This window comes from Helicoverpa zea, chromosome 10 (genome assembly GCF_022581195.2).
Source record: "Helicoverpa zea isolate HzStark_Cry1AcR chromosome 10, ilHelZeax1.1, whole genome shotgun sequence".
Lineage (NCBI taxonomy): Eukaryota > Metazoa > Arthropoda > Insecta > Lepidoptera > Noctuidae > Helicoverpa > Helicoverpa zea.
Window position 1 is genome coordinate 224,753 of NC_061461.1, and position 24,640 is coordinate 249,392.

Sequence of the window (24,640 nt, forward strand, 5' to 3'; positions counted from 1 at the left end):
ACAGTGTCGAAGGCGAGTGGTCACGACACTTCGCTATCATGAGTTGCGCAAGCTGCCGACACCGCGTGCGTGGAGCGCACCTCACGCGTGGGCAGATCATAACGAGCCGCTTGTGAATGGGTTTATGTATAACGACCCAAATAACCCGTGGCTTTGATCGTAAACCCAGCGGTCGCGGATTCGGGCCGCGATGTATCCCCTACTCCCGAATTATCCGTGCAGTGTTCCAGCGGCCGGCGGTCCCCGCGCGCGCCAGCACTCGGCAATATTAGCCGCACATATCATAACGTTGTCCATGCGAGATTTATATCCGAGGTATAAATTAACCGCTGTATTGTGGGATCAACGCCGTTTGATCTGTTATTCGCATCAGTGTCGGCCGCGAGGTGGAACGTAAACAGTGGGATTTATGTGGTTACGACGGTGGTGGATGAGCAGTGCGCGAGTGAGGGTCATGTGTGACGTCACATGGTGCGGGGCTGGTGTGCTGGAGCCCAGCAGTGGTCGCTGGTGAGGAGTGACGGCGTGGCACCATGTCGCGGCGGGAGGTGCGCGTCGAGCGCGCTGACTATCCTCTGCCTCCGCCTAGCAAATGCGCTAAAGTAAGATCCTGTGCTTAGTGATCATTCAGTAGGCTAGTGATTAGAAGTCTAGCTTCTATTCTGCGTGTTCCTTCATGGTTCACGTGTTTCTGTTTTGAGTGGTTCAGATCGATACCGCTCCTTCTGTACCCATATGTTTGGTACGTGGAGCTATGTAGAGCACCTACTTAATCACAAAATATTAAGACGAATTTAAAACATAGCAGTACAACAGTTTACACAGGCAGGTGCGTTTGTAAATCTTCACTGGCCTAGAAAGCTGGTGGTAGTTGAACTCCTTGCGAGTGTTTATAGCAATAATACACTCAGCTAATGACTTGTTTTGACACATACAAACATACAGCGCGTGCTCAGTGGGTAGCAACGATATTTTATTGGAGCTTGTTAAATCATGTGAACACGTCAGAATTCTTTTTATTAAAATGAAAAGTAAGATGAATTAAATAAAAAGTTTTTTTTTGAAGCTTGTATATTAAGTAGTGTGCTGAATGTCAAGACAATCTGTTTGTGACTACTTATATAAGGAACTTAATCAAATATAAGAGTTCCTAATGGATGATAGTTTCTCTGAAGTCCACTGAAAAGTTAGAAATGTACCCGTATGTGTGTAGGCAGTAATGAACAAGCTATCAGCTAATTGACTAAAAACTGTTATGTATAAGATGGACTATGTGTGAGTACAAATTAATTGCTCTATTTCATTGTACGAACAGAACTCCTGCGCAGAGTAGCAATTAAACTAGGAATAGATTTGCTGCGGATAACTTTGTACATAGGGTAAACCTGGCAATTGTGCCCCACCATTCGAAAAATTGAAATAATAAACAGGGTTATTTAAAATATGTTTATTAAAGTAATTAGTCTTAACCTCTGACTCAATAGGTATAATAATAACAAAAAAAAAACTTCTTAAAAGTAATTAAAATAGCTGAGATCAACGATTTCTTAAAGTCTAGGGTGGGGCACATTCCACGGATACATCAGTCATATGTGCCTCAGTAAAGCCTCTCATTTTTTAGTCTTCTTTCCTTTCCTTCGATTTCAGTTTTATGGTTAATTTGAATGCCACTTTCGTCCATGTTGAAAATTATTTCAGGCTTACCAATTAAATCATTTTCACTCAACACTTTCAACAACATCTCAAAATACATATCAATATGACATCAATTTACATGCTTATGACATCTTCTACAGCTTTTTTCATATTTTCTTCTGTTCATTTTCTTGGATCTGTAGCTTTCTCCTTCCCCTTTCCTAAAATAAAATAACCGATCAGAAATACTTAAAAATAAAAATATAAAATCAATACAGACGTGGGGCACATTACACGAAAGAAATCGGGGCGCATTAGCCAATGTTCAGTATAACGTGCCCCATTTGATTTCAAAAAAGAAGTTTAAGAAAAACGAAACGCAATTGTAGATACACAATAGTTCAAAGAGGTTAGCTTTAGAATAAAACTTAAAAAACGGAAAAAAACATGAACCAAATACTTTAACTCAATGTTACAACAAACACAAAACATTTTCAGACTATGATACATACCTTGTGACCACTTTTTCTTCGTTAAAACAAATAAATAAAGGCACTGAGTTTTTTACATCGACACCATACTTCTGTCACTAACCCGCACGGACCAAATTAGCGCCAAATTCAAAATGTATCTGTCAGTTCTGCGAGTGGGGCACATTATCGACTGGGGCACGTATGCCTGATTTACCCTACTTCAATATTATGTTCTGGCTTCTGAGCCTGACCTTCAATGTTCCCTTAACCCTCGCCTGCCGTGATAGAAGCCGCTCTTCACTCACGTAACATACGATTATCATAACCTCATTATTGAGTTCAGTGTTCCCCTGAAGTGTCTTGCGTTTACCTAAGACGACCCATTGGCCGTATCTTCCTATACACTCAAGCTATAATATAGCTACTTTCTACACTCATTGTGATGGAAGAATACTTAAATAACACTTAGGTACTCCTGTCAGGGTCCCAATCCCAATCATTAAGCACTTTCATAAAGAACTGTCTGTGTCTATCAGGTACTGTACTACACGTGGAAGCTATGCTCGGTGGTGTTCTCGCACTTCGTGATGATCAGCCTGGTGGTGGCCTACTGCATCCTCGGCGCCGTCACCTTCGAGAAGCTCGAGGCTGAGCACGAGAAGGAGGTACCGGCATATTCACTTTTACAGCTAAACTACATATTTACTCGAATAAACAAAACTACTGTGAATAACAATACACGTGTGTCGGTGATTGTTATTTATATATCGTATTAATTAATTGTGTATTAAACCTAAGCTGGCCAAGCAATGTGTACTTTTCTGTTATTCGTGTTATCCCTTTCATAATATCATCAGCAGTTTTATGAATTTTAAAATGTAAAACATATTTCTTAAAAACTAAAACAGTAATTTATCAAACCGGGCTATTTCTGATCTTGTCGCTATAAATTACGTTTATCACGTTATGGCAGTGTGCCACAGAGTACTCAAAGTCAGCTGATTGACGGCCGATATGCGACCAGTTGTAGGAAAAGTCTATGAAAGAGTACAACTTAAAAGACATGATCTTACACGAGACGACAATAATATGTTAGTTATAGAGGATCCAGTGAAGCTATTTCGGTATTAAGATTTATTCATTAAATATGTCACACGCGACAAACTAAACAAGATCGAGAATGTTTTACAACAGTTTATATGTTTAGTTAGTATTTGTTACTAGGTACTTATAGCAAGTTTCAATTGGGAGCATTTGCTCGCGCTCACAAACAGGTGCTCCTCCACGGGTCAATTCAAGATCTTCTGTAAAGTACTTACTGACTACTGCTATGTATATGTTGAATACTTATTAGAATATCATGCAGCTGGCGGCGTATTGCTGTTGAGTGCGCTGTTGAGGCGCGCGCGTCAGGTGGCTGCCTCGTAAACTTGCTTTATATTACAGCTTTCTGAGAATTCATGCTTGTAAAAATCAACTAAAGAGTACTTAAGCCGAACATTCTAATGTTTAAATTGAAATATACACAGTTTTATGGAGCTTTCTATAGTTATTGAAACATTTTAAGACACATTAGAGCTAAAGGTGCTTTTCCTGTCTTGTCTGTGACTTGTTCATCCGTCAGTACAGCTCTGAGATAGTGCAGACTGTATGTAGGAATGTGCGTCACATCTGCTTAATGATATTCAGCGCGAATCAGAATGTTTACAAACACGTCGGGGTCTAGCTGTCTTCAACTGTGGACTGTGTTTGCGTTTATATGTCCAAATGTACTATATAATGTAGTAACATTAACTAGACTTGCACATGTCCAAACAAAGGAAAAATAAAGAAATAGGTACGTGAATAAATATATAATGCTAGGAGACCAACTGTCGTTGAGATTCCGCTGGTAGAAAATACTTCTTATGATCCATAATTAGATAAGTTCCTGTGTTTGTTTGTACACATGGACGATATTTGAAAACGTTGCTACGACGGACGTGAAACCAATAGCCGTGCCAACGTCCCGTTAATTGAGTCAAATGTCTACGTCAATGCCTAATATCGTTCATTATAATAGCAAGAACAGACAGGTAGGTGGAGGCGTTATGGCTGTACATGAGCCTTTGTGATAGGGAATACAATGTAAGGAGTTGGTGTGATGCAGGTGAAGCGGAACATATCGCAGCTGCGCAGCAACACGACGCAGAGTATCTGGACGATGACGCGCACCGTGCCGCTCTTCAACCAGACCAACTGGACCTGCGAGGTCGTCGACATGCTCAAGGTAGGCTTTACCTACATACCTAGAGAATGTCTTCCCTGAGCGACAATATGAGCTTCTACCAGCCTATATGCCTGCCTACATATTTAGGTATCCTTCAGAGAAAAATAGATAGCTATCAAAGCTTTTAAAACTTCACACACGATTATCTTTATGAAACACAATTATAGCCCGGCAGAGTCACTGACACCCGAAATATCCAAGGTGAAATATTTTCACATTCCACTCGCACGCACCTGATCCGATGTAGAGAGCTACGAGTAGACGAGCACTATGCCGGAGTGGGCACATCATACATCAATCACTTTATTGGCGCGTGCGAAGCGATCTCGACAGCTTTTCATTGACGTTTTCCATAGAAATATTAAGGACTTATAACATTGGCTATGAATACTTACTTCAGGAATATTTTGTGTTGGATCAAACGTTCTAAATAGTTATTGTTGCAACAGGACTTTGAGAACGCGATCCTGCTGGAGATGAAGGTGCGCGGCTGGGACGGCAACGAGAGCACCGACCACATCCAGTGGACCTTCACCGGCGCGCTCTTCTACTCCATCATCGTCATCACCACCATCGGTGAGTCCCATCACATACACACTGTAGTATTTCTAATTTTATATTTATATTTTATCTTCTTTTATCTATCTATTAAGTGTTACTACTTCTATGAAAAATGGTTGGAATTTATCAACCATGGTTGATATCGTATAGTTGATGATTTTTAAATTAATTCAGTAAATTCCGAATCAATAAATAAATGTAGTCATATTTCTAAAGCGGTTTGGAAACAGCAATGTTAGGTACGCAAATATGCAATAAGGTTTCAAAATTGTAGGTTTCCAGCACAATGTGTGTGCGTTATATGTAAGTGCATAGCATGTGGGTTAGGGTAAGATGAGAAGGCTCACTATGCGCGTGTACTTTACGCATCCAATCCCGTAACGCCACTTTTGATACAACTCTGCTGCGACGAGGAAGATGCGACAAACTAAATGTTTAGTATGGCATAGACTGGCAAGCACGATGGCTAAGACAAGTTTCTTTTAGGTAATCAGTTCAGTTGAGCTGATTCTATGTGAGTATAATGGTGAGCTAGGTGTTGTGCCTTCTGTCGTGTACGGCTAGCGTGTGTCGGTGCGGCGAGCGGTGGGTGCGCCGGCGCCTGGCGCGCTGCCAGCCGCCATCCGTCACAGTTTTTATATCGGACTCTATCACTCGCACTTATTTTACTCATAAATCCGACACATATGACTTTAGGAATGAATGTCAGTTTGTTAATTTAATTGCCGCTATTGGCACTCATGCTCGATAGTTCAAACAGCTTTGGACATTGACAATGTTGACTCTATCAGTGACTTGATGTAAATAACAATATTAGGTTGAAGAAATCAAAAAAGAAAACAAAAAAGAGTTTGCGACGGTTTATTGTTTGCAGTCACACATGTTCGCGACGGGTTGAGCGTTCCGCCGATGCTTGTGTATCGGAGCGGGGCTGGAGAAGTCGACGCGCGGCGCCCACGCCGGCGAGCCGGTCCTCCGCCTGCTGTGTGCGCAGCCTGCAAGAGTCCCAGCCGTCACACTCGCACACAGCGCACAGACTCGCCACACACAAAGCTGGGTTTATTGCAGTTAACACTGACGGTGTATTCGTTACCAATTAATCAAAATATTGCATGCTCACGATGACGGTACACTGCAGTCTTAAACTTAAACAACAACGACGTGTACCGAGTTAGTTCCACACTTGTATTAGTTACCACACGACACATGGCACATTTATTTACCGTAGTATCTCGGACCTATCTGACCGGTGGGTCCACCGGGACCCACTAGGATTGGGCGACCGGGTCCAATGGAGCCTGTTGGGCCCCCTGGGCCAGTGAGCAGACCTGGTTGTCTGGCAGGGCCAATGATGCCAGTGGGTCCACCCGGTCCGACTAGTACATTAGGTCCACGTCCAGTCCTGCTAGGCCCAATGATTCCTGTGGGTCCGCCGGGGCCAACTAGTACTGGACGTCGGCCGTATGAACCCACTATTCCTGAGGGACCAACGGGGCCAACTAAGACTCCTCTTTGTGCACTTTCGCTTCGAGTTGAGTCTGGGGGTCCATTGGGGAGGGGGCCGACGATGCCGGTCGGGCCTTCGGGGCCAACGAGCACGCCAGATTCTATTGGCTTATTCGGCGGGCCCACGGGTCCTGAGGGTCCGGAGGGGCCGATGAGTACGAGCGGCTTGTCGAAGACGCCGATGTGCGAGGAGTCGTGGTCGTGGCCGGGCCCGTACGAGCCGAACAGGCCGCTGTGCACGGAGTTGGGCGGCGGCGGGAACGGCCGCGCTAGGTTCTCGCGTCCCGGCAGCAGCATCGGACGCTGATCTTCCAGTTCATTGAAGAACTCTGTCGACAAATCGACTGTTAACTATATTTCGTAATATTCTATATGTGTACGCTACTACAAAACACATTAAGAATTATTCTTGATGTTTCAATAAATCTATAATAGTAGGTGCGTACCGGTGTTCTGCGGCGTCACCCTGTCTTTGTTGCTGGGTCGCGGGTAGCAGCACAGGAACTTGCCGGCACCGCACGCGCCCTGCACACGACAACAACACACTTCAACAATTCTGTTTATAATAAATAAGTAAATGTTCGAGTAAGTACACAAAGTTCATACCAAGGAGTCTGGTCTCGGATCGCAGTCGGGGTTGGAGACGCACTTGCAGTATTGCAACGAATCGAGGGTGCCGTCAGAAACCGTAGTTTTCGGGGGGCTAGAAACAGCATTATTTCTACATTATTCCAATGAATTGTTTAGTACATTAGGAACCTGAAAGTATATTTATACGTACGTGTGCACGGGGTAGATGGCGTTGTCGTCGACGCGGTAGGGCGTGCGGTGCGCCTCCACGCGCACGGGGTAGCGCCCGGAGCCCGGCGGCCGGTTGTAGAAGCCCTCCGTCTCCTGCGGCTCCTTGAACGGCGCGTCAGACTGCACGCGGTGCATGCCCTGGATCTTCTCTGGATCCCTGGAAACAATACCAATAAAACATTATAATACGTCTCAATAATAACTCCAAACATACATTTGGAGTATGTCGCCATAATAAGAAATGATCTACCAGATGAGGCGCTTATGACACTGGTTACAAATCTGTTGGAGGGTGGGGACGTTTTTGGTATCGTCCTTTCGTCACTTCATTATAATAACATCAACTGATATTAAAGGCGTCGGTATGGTTGGTATGTTAGAGAAACGTTACCTTATTTCAAGCATTATTACCACAACACAATACCAATGGGAAAATAAAAAGTATCGTACAAATAGCTTAGATATTTCCTATGGTTGCAAAGTCCAAAATCACTTCGCGTAATGAGAAGATTTCGCAAACTGAACCACTTCGCAACTAAAAGATCGATCCGCCATCGTTGCTAAACGTAATGTAACTAACATTACATCATATCAAACTAGTTAATTTTAACTTACTCTAGTTTTCAATACATTTGGTAACAGCGAGGTATATTTTTTACTAGAAAACTTTTTATAGATTTCGCGACAGAATTTCCTGGAAAACACCAAACAATCTATGACTCAGCACGTCGGTAAGTCTGTTGAGAGCCAATATAATGATTGTGGCGTGCCTTAGTTTAGGTCCGATTGTAATTAACCTTAGGTACTTAATTAGGCGGCCTAGATCAGCGTTGCGTGTGCGAAGGGAAAACTGCATCTGTGGGCAATGTATGTATCCTGTGTCGTGACAAGCATTGAAACAACAGGCGCTTATTAAACACAGTGTTATTTTTTTGGAAGAATTGTACGTCTCTTATAAATATTACAGTATTCACAAACATATATTCTGTATGAAACCTTCTCAATAATCCTGACGTAAAGGCATTGTCGCCCGAAAGCGTCATACGTCACATGAGCGCTAGCACTCATCGCTACCTCGCTGCCATTATTATAGTGACAGTAGCAATTACAGAGTCCTGCGGCGAATTACTGCAAATTAGCGGAATGAGCCGTCAGTGACGCAACATCGTGGGAGCCATTGTGCAGCAGTGGAAGTCGGCCAAGGCGCTGCCTACCCGACTGCAACCAGATCGACTAACCACTCACGGCAGGGTTTTCCCTCAATAACGCAAGCTCCATTCGCGATCAATCAATACTTTCGTTACCTTCAAGAATAACAAAACATCGAAAACTGTATGAAATGGATAAAGATAAATCGAAAAGCTTCAGTTTGACAAACAAATAGTAGTTAATAAAGAATAGGATCTAATTAAAACCTCGAGCTAAGTATATGTTAGTACCAAAGGTTGGCATCGTGCAACTACTTAGGGTATAACTATTGATAGTGATGGTAAGGTTTATTGTATTAGGCAGTCCAAAAGATAACTTCGAAATAATTTTCTGTCAGATGTGTTTGCTCAAAGGACTACAATATGTTTTCGATAAAACAAAACGATTTCGTCATCCATCATCGAATCAGTACGTCGATTCTATAAAATCTCACATTTCACTTCGACATCACTCTCACTTCGCATTCGTTCTATAGGTAGAATTCCGTGGACGCGACAATAGTCAACCTATGAAAATGTATGGCACCGTTGCCGAGGCCCGTGACAGTCGCGCGCGGCCGACGAATTTCGTAAGCTGCTCGCGGCATTGTCAACAATTTAATTCTGGTTTTACTAAAATTCTATAGATGTTATTAAGCGCTAGACCATGTTGAGAAGCGTACGGCCGCGAGCGGCTCACGAAATTCGTCGGCAGCGCGCGACTGTCGCGGCCCTCGGCAGCGGTGCCATACATTTTCATAGGTTGACAATTGTCGCGCGCGGTTGCGACAATCGCGACCCACGGAATTCTACCTTAAAGTTTCGTGATTGACATTGTCAAACTACACTAGCGCTACACTTTCGAGCGGGTTGACAAGTTGAACTAAATTAAACTCGAGATTTTGACAGATCTGTCAAAATCTGTCTATCTATAGGGGAGGTAGGGGAGAGATGGGCAGCTGGGAGACATGATCAAATCAGAATAAAAGGGGGGTCCTTTTATTCTGATTTGATCATAGTTTTGTTTTTTTTTTATTGGGTAGTTTACGTTACCGACTGGTAACGGTGTTCATCCATAGACTATCTGTCATTTCTGTGAGTTGTCAAGAACAAACACTCGTAAAAGTACTTAAATATTTTGTTGCGGTTTCGGATCGTTATAAAGATAAAACTAATGAAAGGTATGTGTATTTTCTATTATTAATGATTGATTGTCAAAATCTCCAGTTACGATTATAGTAAGTCGATGGAATCCACACCTATTTTACCTCTAGAAGAAAGTACTACAGCAATAGTTAATGGGCCCCACGTTTTTATTTTAGTCTAATATGACCAGGACCACCTACGTAGGTTGACAGGTAAGTTACTATTTATTATTTTCTAGTTTTCAGTGCACATAAGATAAAACCGTTTAACTTAAAAGTTTTTTTACCGATTTTTTTTTATAAACTAAGTCAAAAGTGTCCAATGCTCCCTATGGTAGGGAGGCTTGGACATACCATGTAATGTATAATTTGCAAATTTTTGTTCTTCTTCGTCAGTGAAAATTTGTGAGGTTATAAATCTGCGCGAAAAATCCTTTATAGAATCTTGTTTCAGGTACCGTTGCCAACTTGATCTAGGGACTCCATATTTATCAGCTGCTATTTTTATTTTTGAACCTTTTGATACCTCTTGTATTGCTCATTATATTAAATCTTTAGGAATTTCCCGTCGCAAACCATTCTTTTTGAATTTAAACTGCATCTTTCTGTATTTGACAATAGTTAAAAATCCTCAACTGAACATTGGGCATGCCCAAACCACCCGCAAGTCTAGATGCCCATTTCTCCCTCTGTAAACATTTTCAATATAAGTTACCGGTATTTTTTAGAATCTACGTATTTAGGCTTAGATTTCAGTTTAATTTATAGATTAGTAAATAAACAATAGATTAATAGTGCACATAAGATAAAACCGTTTAACTTAAAAGTTTTTTACCGATTTTTTATTTTCTAGTTTTTAGTATTTAATGAAAATGCCTACCGAATATTCCTAATTCTATCTAATTCATTTAGTGCATCATTATTACACGGTCTCTTACCTGATAATTTATTACAATCTAATTTAAAAAAGTCTATTTTTTTAACGACGCCAAAAATCATCTAGTGACTCCTCCCTGGGTCAGCAGTGGTAAGGGAGTGCCAGACTCTTACTAACTAAAAACAGTTATGTTTCGTCGTAGGCCTTTTATGTACCAGGGCCACGGTAACTCTTTCGAACAATCCCGCAGCCCAGGCAGGCCTTGGCCCTGTTGGGCCCCGCTGGGGTTGCTGACAGTATTCTACTTGTGTAGCCCTTTCATTTGATACCCATATTGAGGGGGTTGTGCCATTTTGTGCCGGCGGCCATATTGGATTTACAATATTATTGATATTACTATATTGTATTGTCATCGGAATTAAAGGTGTATACAAAATTTCTGATCAATCGGTTGACAGGAAGAGGGTGAAATTTGAATTACTAAATTTGACCCAAGAATATATAATAAAACAAACTTGGTGAGCTAAATAAAACCGTTTAATAAATATCTCGTAATGTTGAAACTGATTGTAATTTTTAGGAAAGCTCTTTGATTATATCTAGCCAAACATAAGAAATGGCAATAAAAGTTGATTATCTGTAAAATTTGATTTTTTATGCAATAAATAGTGAAAAAGTGCCCATCCCTCCCCTACCACCCCTAAAGTATGAAATGACATTTCGAATCGAAGTGAAATGCGAGTTGTTGTTCGAATTTTATAGAATCGCAGTACTGTTCTCTAAAATAAGTTCTTTGAGCTAAACCTTCTATGGTATAAGGAAATACAACTTCCAAAGTTTTAACCTTAGATGAAGAATAAACTATCATAAGGACAATATTTACGTATGCTGTATGGATGGCATTGGTTTTATACGTCTTGAACAAGGATTTGCCATAAACGGTTACTTTTATCTCGAACTTTGATAAAATCTGAATATCGTAGGGGCCAAGGCGACTCGTCTGTCATCGAAATTACTCATCGAGGTCATTCATAAACTGTATAAATAAAGAATCCCTCGCCGTCGCGAATACTTATTGCTAACCCTATCATAATGTACAAAGGCTGGACAGTTCTAGTTATTCAGCAATAGGCAGATGCCAATGGTTTACTATACACAGTCGTTCTTGTTATCTCACGAGATAACTCTTCGATGAACAATGGCGATAAAACTTTTGTAATATTTTTGCTAAACAAAGTTAAGAAGCATCTTAAGCTGTTGCTGAATAGTGGTCGAAAACAATTGAACTGTTAATTACACGAAATAGAACAATAAGACAACAGTAGCACTCCTACTATTTCGTAGTACAGCGTACATGTAGATTACACAGAGTGGTGAGAACTCGTTACATTTTAGGGTGTGTGTCGTAAGAGCTCGCAGTACGAACAATCCACGCCCAGTCGAGCTAGACGGAGCTGACTGATTGCTAACACGTTACAACAGCCTACGAACAGGCGCGGTCTCTTCACCAACCGTGTGATATACCTACTCATCATGTAACACGAACTATCTGCTGTGTGAAGACGTTCAATAGACCAACGAGTTTTAAGCCGGTTACATAAATTAGTAGTTCAAAATTTCTGGCAGAAGTTCGAAACTTCCTGTGAATAGAATGGCATTTTTTTACAACTACTTATTGTAGTATTCTAGGGCTTATGAAAGCCCACAAGTCTCAGTGTTCACTAGAATCTTGACCTGCGGTTTGCTAGTTTTTTGAAGAGACATTTTATTGCTGAAGCCCTGAAGCAATACTTTGTGAGGTATTGGTCAGTATTACCACAGGTGAAGATACTCTTGGCAGTAAATTGGTTTGATATTGTTCGACAAGTGTGTGTTTACTTACCTGTCGTCGCCAGATTCGATGAATCTCACTTTGGTGTCGATGCGGACTGAAGCCGCCGCCTCGCCTTCTGGCCAGCGCCACTTGGCGGAGCTGCTGGCCACCAGCAGCACGCTTAACCATAACACTCCTGGAATAGCCAATACACATACATAAGATCTCATATTATTATTTACCATATATAAAGAAATGGATAGTTAACAGATACACATTGTTTATGATCTTTGTAAGCTCTAGAAGTATCTCAGAAAAACTGTTGATTTGGTTACTTCATGTACCCTAAAAATAAATGAGCAACTTTTGTTTTTGTCTACTAAAACAAACGGCAAGGGATCAGGTTTTTTGCGTAAAGAAGAACAAAAAACAGAAACCGACGATATTTAATTAAGCAGCAGCTAATGGTCCGAGGAAACGAATCCACTTTTTCAAGGATTGTTAAAGATTTGTAAGTACCTATTAGTAGTATGAGTCATTCGGATATAATGTTGATCGCGTGATTGTAATAACATTAGTAACTAAACAACAATTATGCCACACTATGACGACAGGAGCTAAACAATGAATCAGAGCTCTAGGGGTACGCAATTAGGATTACTGAAATAGATAACAAAGAGTAACAAGGGAGGCCTTTATAATGAAATCTTGAATACCAACGTAATGACGACAGGATGCATCAAGATTTAAGTGTTTCCCTACTGAAAACTGTTGCAAAGAACACAAACTCGGTAAGACAGGAAGGAGGACTAAAAATTACAAAATAAAAAAGAAAAAAAAAACAGTGAGAGGTTTTATATTTAAAAAAGACCGAGGTGGAAAGGTATTTAGGTAGCCTATTGTTAAAGCGAACACTCCCTAAAACGATTTGTTTGTTTTGATAGAGTAGATTTAGAGTAGGTTTATTTGAATGATAAAACCAAAAATGATCATTTTAGGGACAATGCTATACTTAAGAGTTTTCGATGATTCTATTACATATATGGCAAAGTGAAATAACACTTTTACAGAAACAGATTAGCTTATTGCCGATTGTGTGAGTACACACTCATGCGCAAGCACGTGCCACGTAGCGGCAGCAACGAGGAACAGTTTACAAATATCGCAGCACTCGCCTCTTGCTGTTGTTGTACCAATGGTCCTTTATCCGCGTTCTATCGGAAATGTTCGGCGTTTGGAAAGGACGCCGGTACCTCTGCACTAATGATTGCATTGCAAGACAACAATTAGAACGTGCTGGGTTCAATAACTTATCTCAACTTATGAAACTGATTGTTCAGATTTCCTGTAACGAAAATCCTTAAAAACAGACTTCGGAAATGGGAAGGTCTGTTTTGAAAAATTTGTTTATTATGGTCTATTCGGTAATGTAAGAGCCCGGATGTTGTAAGCGCCTGACACAATCAGTCCGACACAAGATAAACAACAACAGATGATGTCACAAGAGACAGTTGATGTCATTGATGACCTGGTAGATGAGCACATGACGACCAGCAGGGACCCACTGAGCTCATGTACTACATCATTATTACTGGATGAAGAGAATTGAGCATGAGATTAGCTGGCCTTAAAGGTTTTTAAAATTCGCAATTTTTACACGTACCTACTCATTTACAAAAATCATTTCGGTTAAATTGTACCGACCGTGCGTAGGTATCGTACCTTTGTGTGTCTCAGGCTTTGGAAAATCTGTTTGTACCAAACATTTAAACCGGTAGTTTGACGTGAAAATGGGACAGATATAGAGCAACTTCCATATTTATTTTATGTGGAAGAAATTCTGAAGAGTTTGTTTCCTTGAACGCGGTAATCTCAGGATCGATTTCAAAATTGTTTAGTTAGCTTCTTCTTAACTTGTTTATCGAGGAAAGCTTTAGCCTACTTTTGATCTCTTGCCTCCACGGAATGCGCCTGAAACTGTTGACTTGTTAAACTGTTGGTTGAGCTAGTTAGAAAATATTTACGATCTTAACTGTTATTATATTAAGTACAACTTCCGTCTGCCTTTTTCACCAGATAAACAAAAAGACTTTTAAATTAGATTTAAATACATGCTTTTCACTGCTTTTAACCGTGTTTTAAACTATTGTTAAGTTATTCAATAAAAATAATATTCCTATTTTAAAATTTCGTTAAAATAAAAGACTAGTCAGGTGGTAATTTTGGACATTCATATATCGTGTGCATCTAAGATATGATAGTGCACATTGAGAAATAAGTTGTTTTATATCTAATGCCCTTTTTTGAGATATCCAACCTATTGCAATTTCCCAACGTTAGTGAAATGTAAAAAGCGTATTCAAATAAGTTCGCGTGTATGGCGGCTGGAGTGGGCGGGCGGCAACACGCACGGGGTTGCGCAAATCTCAAGGATTTGTTTATACGCATACTAGGACTTTATGATATTTAAGAATTAAGAATTATATTTTATTTACAAAGAATTTACATATTACTAAACACATAAACGTATTTTATTTTTATTACATTACCGACGACCAGAAGTTACAAAATATATTGATTAGTGTGTCTTTTAATTAAAAAGGACGATAGTTAGTTTATTAAGCACAAATTAATTCATAAAATTAAAATAAATAATAAGAAATACGCACCAATATTCATTTTGTATAAATTGGAACTTCCCTTCGTTTGTGGTCGATGTGAATATTGAACATATAATTGTTGTAATATTATTTTCAGTACATCACTATAGTTTTGTAATGCCACTATATGAGCGACTGGTCTGCTCGCCCTACGTTATGTAACTGTGCTCTGAGCTGCTGCCCGCCACTGATTTCAGCTGCACTTGCGCACGCGCCGCGCCGCTAAAATGGCGCATGACACTGAATTGCACCGCTCCAATATTTTGTAATATGACCATGTGAAACTCATAATTTGAATTGTTTTATTGTCGCATGCATGATTAGATTAGGCTATGCCCCTTCGTAGAATAATTTGGCGAATACTGCAAAAAAACTGTGCAAGTTCTGTTATTACAATGTCACAATGTTTTTGAATATGTGAAAACACTCCTATTAAACACCTCGCATATGTTGAAATAAGTAATTTTACTTCTCAAAACTTAGTATAAGTTTGTGTAGGGGTTGGTCATTGAAGTTGTTTCGCAGCAGCGTTTTATCGGCGCGGCCGATTGCTTGAAACGTAAGCTGAAGGCCGCGGCGTTGCTCTCGCGCAGCCGCGGACACCATCATCCACGGTGGTGCCGAGACATTCCCGAATTTAGGAAGCTCATTACTTTGTGTGTGAGGTGTACGTGTAAAACGTATGAAGGTATACTCCAGTAAAGGGTTAAGAGGATCCAGATCTGTTTTGTTAATTTGTTTATTAACCCTATAGGTAGCTTGATGACAGATAACCCAGATTCAGAGGAGTTTTCTTAAAAACAGCCGTTAATTAATTAACTGGCATTTTCTTATATCATGATCACAAATGCTGCTAAATGTCATCCTGGGAGTTGTTCTAATGTTTTTTTTTGTAAGTAGACTAACGTTATTTGCGTAAAATTACTAGAGAAAGGCTAAAACAGTTCTTAGAACCAAGGGTGCAATATTGTAGTTGCATATTTCATAAGATACAGACTGAAGTAAAACTACTTCAGGGGCAGCATTATCTGTCTTTGTCCGTCAATACGCCGACTGCATGCTGTCCATACACCATCAGTTGGACGTCGGGGAAGCACGGAGGTCGAACTGACGCCCAGTGTAATGAGCTGCTGTCGATGATGACCCAATTACTTAGCGCATCCGATAACATTAGTATTGTTTTCATTCTGGCTATCAAATTAGGCAATGAGGAGTTCCGAGCTGAGAAATGTATCAGACAAGTTAACGAAAGCGGCCAAATGCCACTGAACGTCTTTAATGGTCCTCGTCCGCTTTGGTGGTTCGTGGTATTTGTCGTCTTATTTGGCCAATTAGATAGTTTCCTATACTGATCTGGTATATTTCGGAAATACTACAGAAGCTCATTAATTTGACATCAACTAGTGTTTATTTTTTTATGAAACTTCTTCCTGTTTGTTTTATTTTATTATTGTTTTCAAACCTATAACAATAATAAAATAAAAATAAAACTATGCTATTCCTATTTACTATTATAATAAAGGAAATACCACCGTAAAGAAAAACAACACTGAGCAATCATGCAGACACTTTTCTATAAGACCTGTTCCTTGAAATATGCGATTATTTCGACATCCCAAAAGAGCTTTATAGGCCTATTTGAAAATGTTTTATTTTTAATTTGCTTGATTTTCATTATCCTACTCGCAGCTTATGTAACTAAGTATTCAGAAACCCTAAAATATTATGGTTTATTTATCAATAACTTTTTTATGTATTCCCTAACTGGGCACCATTTGAGTTACAATTATTTGAGGAGGTCGCACAAGAAGCCGACCTCGGTGGTATCCGCTTCAAGCCGCGACGGAAACAGATCGATTTCACAAAAAACGTTATGTTATCTATAAACTTGGATTATTGATCGCAGATAATTATATCTGTATAATTTGGTTTTGTGCTTTTTGTCGGTCAGGGACTGGTAATTAGGTAATTACACCTGATTTGGGATGTCGGTAGTTTGGGCGAGGCTGTGGCTACACGGAAGATTAAACTGAGAACAGTAATCAATTGAGCGTAAATGAGAACATGTCAAATGTTATTTTTCTTACGCTAAATATTGTAACTGACGTTTTTATAGTTCCTTCATAAGCTCCATAGCTGGTATCTCTCTACATATATGTATTTGTAATTCGAGTGAATGTTTTGTACTCGTTCTTTCTTTTCCGTGGTTTTGTATGATAAGGAGTGTTTTCAAGAAACTAGCTTGTGGTCGAAATGAATGAAGCTAGTTCCATTATTTTTTTGTTTAGAAGGCTTAGAGTGTGAATTTATTATAAGGAAAAAATAAATAAATATCCAAATCATTAGAATAATACTGAACGGAATTCCATTATATACAAAAACTTCAGGGGGATGTCAAGGCGAGGGAATTCATAAATACCTATCTTGGAGAACAAAATGACGAGACATTTATCCATAATTATACAATTGTTATTGTTCATTATCCACATCCTGCAGAGGGCATGCGTGCCGTACTGACGCAGCACCGCTGTGTTCTAGTAACTGGCGCGAGTAGCTCACTGGCAAGTAATAGCGGCCCAAACGCATGGAATTCCCAGGCGGTTGCGATACTGTAATAAATTCTATTACTCTATTACAGATCTACTTGTAAAAGAATGGCGTAACACTTCATACCCACACTAACCGTTGTAAAAGTTACAAAAGTTAATCGCTACAAAAGAAACACTTTGTTTTTTCCTTTGGTTATTAATAGAAACAATTAAATTAAATTGCAAAATAAATGTATTTTAATAAAATAGAATCCAAAAAGATTGCATCGGCCGGGAATCGAACCCGGGCCGCCCGCGTGGCAGGCGAGCATTCTACCACTGAACCACCGATGCTCATACATGATTGTTACAAATAGCGGTTCACTCACGTAGCTGATGACATCACAATCAACAAGTTTGTGAGAGTGATCGTGAATGAATAAGATCGTGTTGACCGTGACCGCATGATGATTTCTTTATTTTTCCTTATTCATAAATGATCAAGTTTAAATAAAACTACTTTTACGGATTTTATCGCGTTATATTAATATTATTTAATCCCGACGTTTCGGATCCTTTACAGCTTCCATGGTCACGGGCAGACTAAGGTGTTGGTCGTCTTGATATATTAGTTACAAACAGCTACCCTACATTTTGTTGATTATTATTGACAATCCGATTCACGCAAAACGAGCTCACTGTATCCATAGGTCGAGCAGTTGTAGGCTTGGATTTTGATTTAATAGTTTCTATGATGGGATTCCAAGCAGGTGGTATGCACCAGCCATCTTCTCTATTGAAATTTGGATGTTTTTTAATTTCAATAGCCTCGCGAATCATCCTAGGTAGGAATCGGTTTTCTCTTGCAAGGGCTTGTGGTTTATCAAATCTGATGTAATGCTGGGCCTTGTCTAGTGTGTGTTCACAAACTGCTGACTGTCTGGAACGGCGGTGTTTGACATCGGCGATGTGTTCTTTTACGCGGGTCCCTATGCTTCTTTTAGTTTGGCCTATGTAAGAGAGACCACAATCACATTCAAGCTTGTATACACCCGCATCTTGTAGAGGTATGTGACACTTGACAGGTGGTAAGAATTGACTGATCTTCTTCAGCGGCTTGAAGTAGGTTTTGATTGAAGCTCGCTTCAAGATGTAGCCAATCTTGTCTGTGACTCCTCTTATGTATGGAAGAACAGCAGGTAGACGCTCAACTGTGGCTGGTTTCACGCGGGTTCTGCGACGAGGGCGCGGTACTCGGAGCTTGTTGTCGTGCAGTACTTGCTTGACATGTTGAAGCTCAGCACCCAGGTGTTGTTCATCGCAGATCCCACGTGCTCTCTGAAACAATGATTTACCAACGGTAGATAACTGTGTTGGGTGGTGGTGGGACTCACCATGAAGGTATTTGTCTGTATGGGTTTTCTTCCGATACACAGTGTGACTCAAGGTGTTATTAGGGTTACGGATAACCAAAACATCTAAGAAAGCTAAGGAGTTGTTTGCCTCTGACTCCATAGTGAATTGAATTTTGGGGTTTATGGAGTTAAGATGATTTAAAAATGCTGTAACTTTGTCAGATGGTAGTATTGTGAAAGTATCATCTACGTACCGCTTGTAGAATTTGGGTGTTACGGGTGCAGATTGCAGGGCTCGCTCCTCAAAATCCTCCATGAAGATATCAGTAACAATGGGAGATACTGGGGAGCCCATTGCTACACCATCCACTTGCGTGTAGAAGTGATTATTCCACAGTAAATAGCCAGATGTTAGGCAATGTTTTAACAGTTCAGCATATTCAGTAGGCATGAGAAACAGAATAACATGCCTACTGAATATGCTGAACTGTAACCCTAATAACACCTTGAGTCACGCTGTGTATCGGAAGAAAACTCATACAGACAAATACCTTCATGGTGAGTCCCACCACCACCCAACACAGTTATCTACCGTTGGTAAATCATTGTTTCAGAGAGCACGTGGGATCTGCGATGAACAACATCTGGGTGCTGAGCTTCAACATGTCAAGCAAGTACTGCACGACAACAAGCTCCGAGTACCGCGCCCTCGTCGCAGAACCCGCGTGAAACCAGCCACAGTTGAGCGTCTACCTGCTGTTCTTCCATACATAAGAGGAGTCACAGACAAGATTGGCTACATCTTGAAGCGAGCTTCAATCAAAACCTACTTCAAGGCGCTGAAGAAGATCAGTCAATTCTTACCACCTGTCAAGTGTCACATACCTCTACAAGATGCGGGTGTATACAAGCTTGAATGTGATTGTGGTCTCTCTTACATAGGCCAAACTAAAAGAAGCATAGGGACCCGCGTAAAAGAACACATCGCCGATGTCAAACACCGCCGTTCCAGACAGTCAGCAGTTTGTGAACACACACTAGACAAGGCCCAGCATTACATCAGATTTGATAAACCACAAGCCCTTGCAAGAGAAAACCGATTCCTACCTAGGATGATTCGCGAGGCTATTGAAATTAAAAAACATCCAAATTTCAATAGAGAAGATGGCTGGTGCATACCACCTGCTTGGAATCCCATCATAGAAACTATTAAATCAAAATCCAAGCCTACAACTGCTCGACCTATGGATACAGTGAGCTCGTTTTGCGTGAATCGGATTGTCAATAATAATCAACAAAATGTAGGGTAGCTGTTTGTAACTAATATATCAAGACGACCAACACCTTAGTCTGCCCGTGACCATGGATGCTGTAAAGGATCCGAAACGTCGGGATTAAATAATATTTATATAACGCGATAAAATCCGTAAAAGTAGTTTTATTTAAATGTCTAATATTCGCGTAAGTGTCAGAAATCAAAATGATCAAGTTCATCTAAATATGAATACAAACAAAGTTAACAGAGACATTCAAATGTTTTGTTAACAGGTTACGGGCACATAGCCCCGAAGACGCAGACAGGCAAGGTGGTGACGATATTCTACGCCATCCTGGGCATCCCGCTCATGCTGCTGTGCCTCTCCAACATCGGTGACGTCATGGCCTCCTCCTTTAGGCAAGTCCTGGTATATTGGTTCATAAGTGAGAATTGGGAATTTGGGACTATAGTTAACTTTCTGAGGTTTATAATATTTTTTAGACGGCATAGTATTTCGTAGTGTATAAAGGAGGAATTGGCTTTTTTCTACTTATTCTACTGTACTTAACTGAATTACTTATTCATAAAACTACACAGAAACCTTCAGCATTAAGTATGTACAAAAACATTTGATAAACCATTTCGTAGGTCCCCAAGATACAGGCAGCGCCTAGTTTGGGGACCACAGAACCTATGAAAATGTCTCCCATACAGAAGTTACACCGAACATTTGTAATAATTTACTCTAATTTTTAAAAAGTGGCTCATTAATGTAACTGTGGATCAATAAACTTTATTATTAAAACTTGAATAAAGTAGGTCCCTAAAGGCACTTAATAGAAACACGCTATTAGAAGTATTGCTCACAGTAAACAGTAGGGGCGTTAATTTTGTTGTCTTATACCGAAGATTACTAATAACTTCACTGTGATAAGTCTAATAAGATGGTAAATAATATAGCTGATATTGTACTTATATTATAATATCGTGTAGGTTCCTCTACTGGCGTGTGTGCTGTTACGTGTGCACTCGACCACCAAAGCGACGCCATAGACACCATCACTCTACCAGGTACAGTGTCTACTCCATATTGTACATTCTAAGGTTCATATATGTATGTATGATACCTATAAATATGTAGTTGTTATGTACTTTGTCCACATAGAGCTTTAAGGCCTAAGTTTCCCCTGCAACACAAACTGTTTGTTGTTAAACTTGTTTTAAGCTACACGGACTTTAATCATTATTCTGTCGAATAACTTATGTTTTTTTTACCATTGTAAATCATCAAATGATCATGGAAAAAATCCAGCTGTGAGTTAGCAGCAGTGAGGGAGTGTCAGACTTTTACTGACTAAAAACCCATCGTGTTCCTTCGTAGGCCTTTTATGTACCAGGGCCGCGGTAACTCTTTCGAACAATCCCATAGCCCCGATGAACTTGTGTCTTAGTGCGTAGTAACGTAAGGGTGTTGTGTACACAGGCGGTCGGTCCGCGGCGGCAGCACGCGCGGCTCGACGCGGCGACGCGCGCGCCCTCTGGAGCGCGCCCATTCCGACACTGACTGCAGGTAGGCAACCATTAACACCTGCTACAACCCATCTATTGTGTTTACTGTTGAACCCGTTTTTTTCCTGTCTCAATGGCCAGTTTAACGGCACAAAATTGTACCTATCTTTAACATTTTAATCAGTTGACTATTCTAGACATCATCTCTCGAGCCTTATCTCAACTACGTGGGGGTCGGCTTTCAGTTGACTGTTCTAGTACGGTTTGTGTATGTTTAACATGTTCGGCCAGGTATCGAGACAGTGGCTACAGCAGCGGGCGGGTGCGACGGCCCCGGCAGCCGCCGCCGGCGCACGCGGCGTCACTGCCGCGCACCAAGTCACAGCCGCCGCTGCACGGGAGACCACACGGTAAAACTACAACTAACAAACTTTCGTCAACTATAGGGGCACTACTATAGATAGGTAGTGACATTTAACATGTATCTGGAACTAATACATATGTGGTTTGGTTTGATCGTAGCCGCAAGAGATTATGACATAGAGGATCCCTCACCAGTCCGCTATGAAAAATATAACAGAGAAAGTCGAGACACTTACGATGAAGATGGTAAGTTTCGAATTCTATTAGTAATCGAAATTATATTTTAGTCTAGTGTTGTGTTTCCTTAAACTATCTATCACTTGCAGAGGAGTTTCCCAAGATTTCCTTACCGCTCCAAGATCTCGAGGCAGCTTTAAAAGAGCTAGACAATCACCACATGAAGATAGCATCGTCAAAAGCTGATCTCAGGAGCAAATCTTTGCCTCGACCAGCTAAAGCCAAACCAGAGTATGGTCCTAGACGAGACTTTGATGATCAGAGACACTTTGATGATGAGCCTAAGGACATGTTCGAGATGCATGACCTACATGACGTGGACTATGAGAACTACAAGGAGAGGCAGGCGCTGGAGAGAGAGCGCCGGAGAGAGAGAGAGGACCTGTACGCTTACAGAGACCGCGGGTACGACCCTGAAGATGAGGACTTTGAGTTTGATTATCCGAAGGGCAGGAGGTCAAGACGGGACTTGAGGTAAATAAGTGAAACTCACAACTTAATTTGCTCTGAAATATAAGTATGGTAAGTTGAAATTAAATACACAATCAATGTCAATCAACAGATCGGAGCGCGGTAGATCAGAATACATAGAGCGTGAGGAGCCGTGGGACCGCACCAACAGGCGCCAGCGCCGAGCCCGCTCAGCCATCTATGACAACGAGCAGCGCTGGGACGAGGAGCGCCCGCCGCCGCCACCCGAGCCACCGCGCCGCCCGCTGCGGAGACTGCAAACTGTAGACGACTCCAGATATCGCACGCATGTATGTACTCAAATAACTGCCTCTCCTTATGAGAACCTTTGGGTTCTACCAACATATTTCATATTCAAATGTAGATTAAAGCATTTATGATTGTTTTCGACTTGCCGGGGCAGCTTAGTGCTTTCCTACAAGGGAATGAGGATGTCCCGACTAAATATTTTAATTGCATTCACAGACGCCTTCAGTGGAAAGAGATGACTGGAGCGATGACGTGGAGGCGGTGGTGGTGCCTCGCCGGGGCAGGCCCCCTGCAGGTGACCTCATTGTACATCGACATACTGCACTTATTAATATTACAGTTCTTCAAATTTCTATTGCGTTTTGCAGCGTGGGGCTCTCGAGCGTCTGAGATATACCACCCACCTTCCGATGTCGTAAAAGAGGAGGTAAGTTACTCCAGAACACCATTATTTTGTGATAAACATGTAAGCTGGCAATAGAGTTGCCTTCTGTCTATTATGTGATGAAAAATGTCTGCTGTATAATTTGCTACCGCTAAGTAAACTATCTTAAGAATTAATTTTAAACAACACCAATCCTTCTCAAAGTTCAAGAGTAGCACCAGGTCAATTGATTATCGTTTGGTCAGATAAAGCCGGTGCCGATCTGGCTGTGCGTGTTCCTGGTGGCGTCGTACATCGTGGCGGGCACGTTCCTCTTCAAGAGCTGGGAGAGCTGGGAGTACCTGGACGCCGCCTACTTCTGCTTCATCACGCTCACTACCATCGGCTTCGGGGACTTCGTGCCTGCACAGGTGAGAGTCATCATCTAATTCGTAATTTATAAGAAGCTGGATCTTCAGTTCTATTAGTAACGATGTCTGTAAATGTTTGTTAACCCCAGGGTCAGAGCGTGGAGGACACGCAAGCGGCCGTGCACTCGATAGCGCTGTGCTCGCTGTACCTGCTGTTCGGCATCGCACTCCTGGCCATGTCCTTCAACCTGGTGCAGGAGGAGGTGCGCGCCAACGTGGCCGCGCTCGCCACCAAGCTCGGCATCATCAAGCCGAGGGATACTCACCAGGACTCTGACAGTGACTACTGATGTTACACGTTCTAAGTAAATGAAATAGTTTTTTTTTGGGTGATGAAGTGAGAAGTTCGTTGTTACGATTCTCTTTATATGTATGTAGATACCTAATTGCGCTAAGGTATTGCGACTATAGATCGACAGCAATCTGTTGGGACTAACTTTGCCAAAGTGGTTGGTGTTGTGTGTGATGAAGAACAATTTGATCTTCTGTGTAGTTGTATTTATGTGTACATACCTAATTGTAAGAAGGAAACTTAGAAATGTATAAGATTGAAGCATTTACACATTGCGATTTGCTTGCAATTATTGAAATATGTTTTGTACTACAAATTGTGTTATTGCAATAAATTGTATTTATTGTCATAAGAAATTGTTTTTCCTTTAAATTCGTCCTTGTAATAGGTAAAATATAATGCTGATTCAACGCCTGACTACTAGGAAAATAACAGCATTTGTCAGTTCAGAAATTAGAATTTACGTACCTACTTAAGTTATTATTTTACCTTTCTGTAGGTTCTTATTTTACGTGCCAATTTCCACCTACAAAAAGCCTTATGTGTAGAATATCTAAGTACATAAATAATATGCTCGACTTTGCTTGCAAATTGCCTTGCTACCAGATTATTGTACCTACGTGGATCCATTTACTTTGGTCGTTGCTTAATAAGGT

General features: G+C 40.9%; 2 protein-coding genes and 1 non-coding gene across 3 annotated transcripts; 1 reads left to right on the forward strand and 2 right to left on the reverse strand.

Annotated features, from left to right (window-relative positions):
* The first annotated feature begins 204 nt into the window (after window positions 1–204).
* LOC124633868 lies at window positions 205–24,340 on the forward strand. Its single transcript, XM_047169238.1, has 15 exons — window positions 205–602; window positions 2,645–2,773; window positions 4,258–4,377; window positions 4,827–4,953; window positions 20,359–20,485; window positions 21,062–21,139; window positions 21,552–21,638; window positions 21,869–21,987; window positions 22,100–22,186; window positions 22,267–22,651; window positions 22,740–22,938; window positions 23,114–23,192; window positions 23,266–23,324; window positions 23,528–23,692; window positions 23,782–24,340. Exons 1-15 carry the CDS (start codon window positions 534–536, stop codon window positions 23,980–23,982), a joined length of 2,031 nt encoding a protein of 676 aa, XP_047025194.1. The 5' UTR covers window positions 205–533; the 3' UTR covers window positions 23,983–24,340.
* LOC124633869 (collagen alpha-1(V) chain-like) lies at window positions 5,786–15,080 on the reverse strand. Its single transcript, XM_047169239.1, has 6 exons — window positions 14,937–15,080; window positions 12,337–12,463; window positions 7,226–7,402; window positions 7,051–7,147; window positions 6,891–6,969; window positions 5,786–6,773 (listed from the first exon to the last, which is right to left on the reverse strand). The coding sequence occupies exons 1-6, from the start codon at window positions 14,944–14,946 to the stop codon at window positions 6,154–6,156; spliced, it is 1,110 nt and encodes a 369-aa protein (XP_047025195.1). The 5' UTR covers window positions 14,947–15,080; the 3' UTR covers window positions 5,786–6,153.
* Trnag-gcc lies at window positions 17,739–17,809 on the reverse strand. The gene has a single exon. It is a non-coding gene; the product is annotated as a tRNA-Gly (tRNA).
* Window positions 24,341–24,640: the final 300 nt, after the last annotated feature.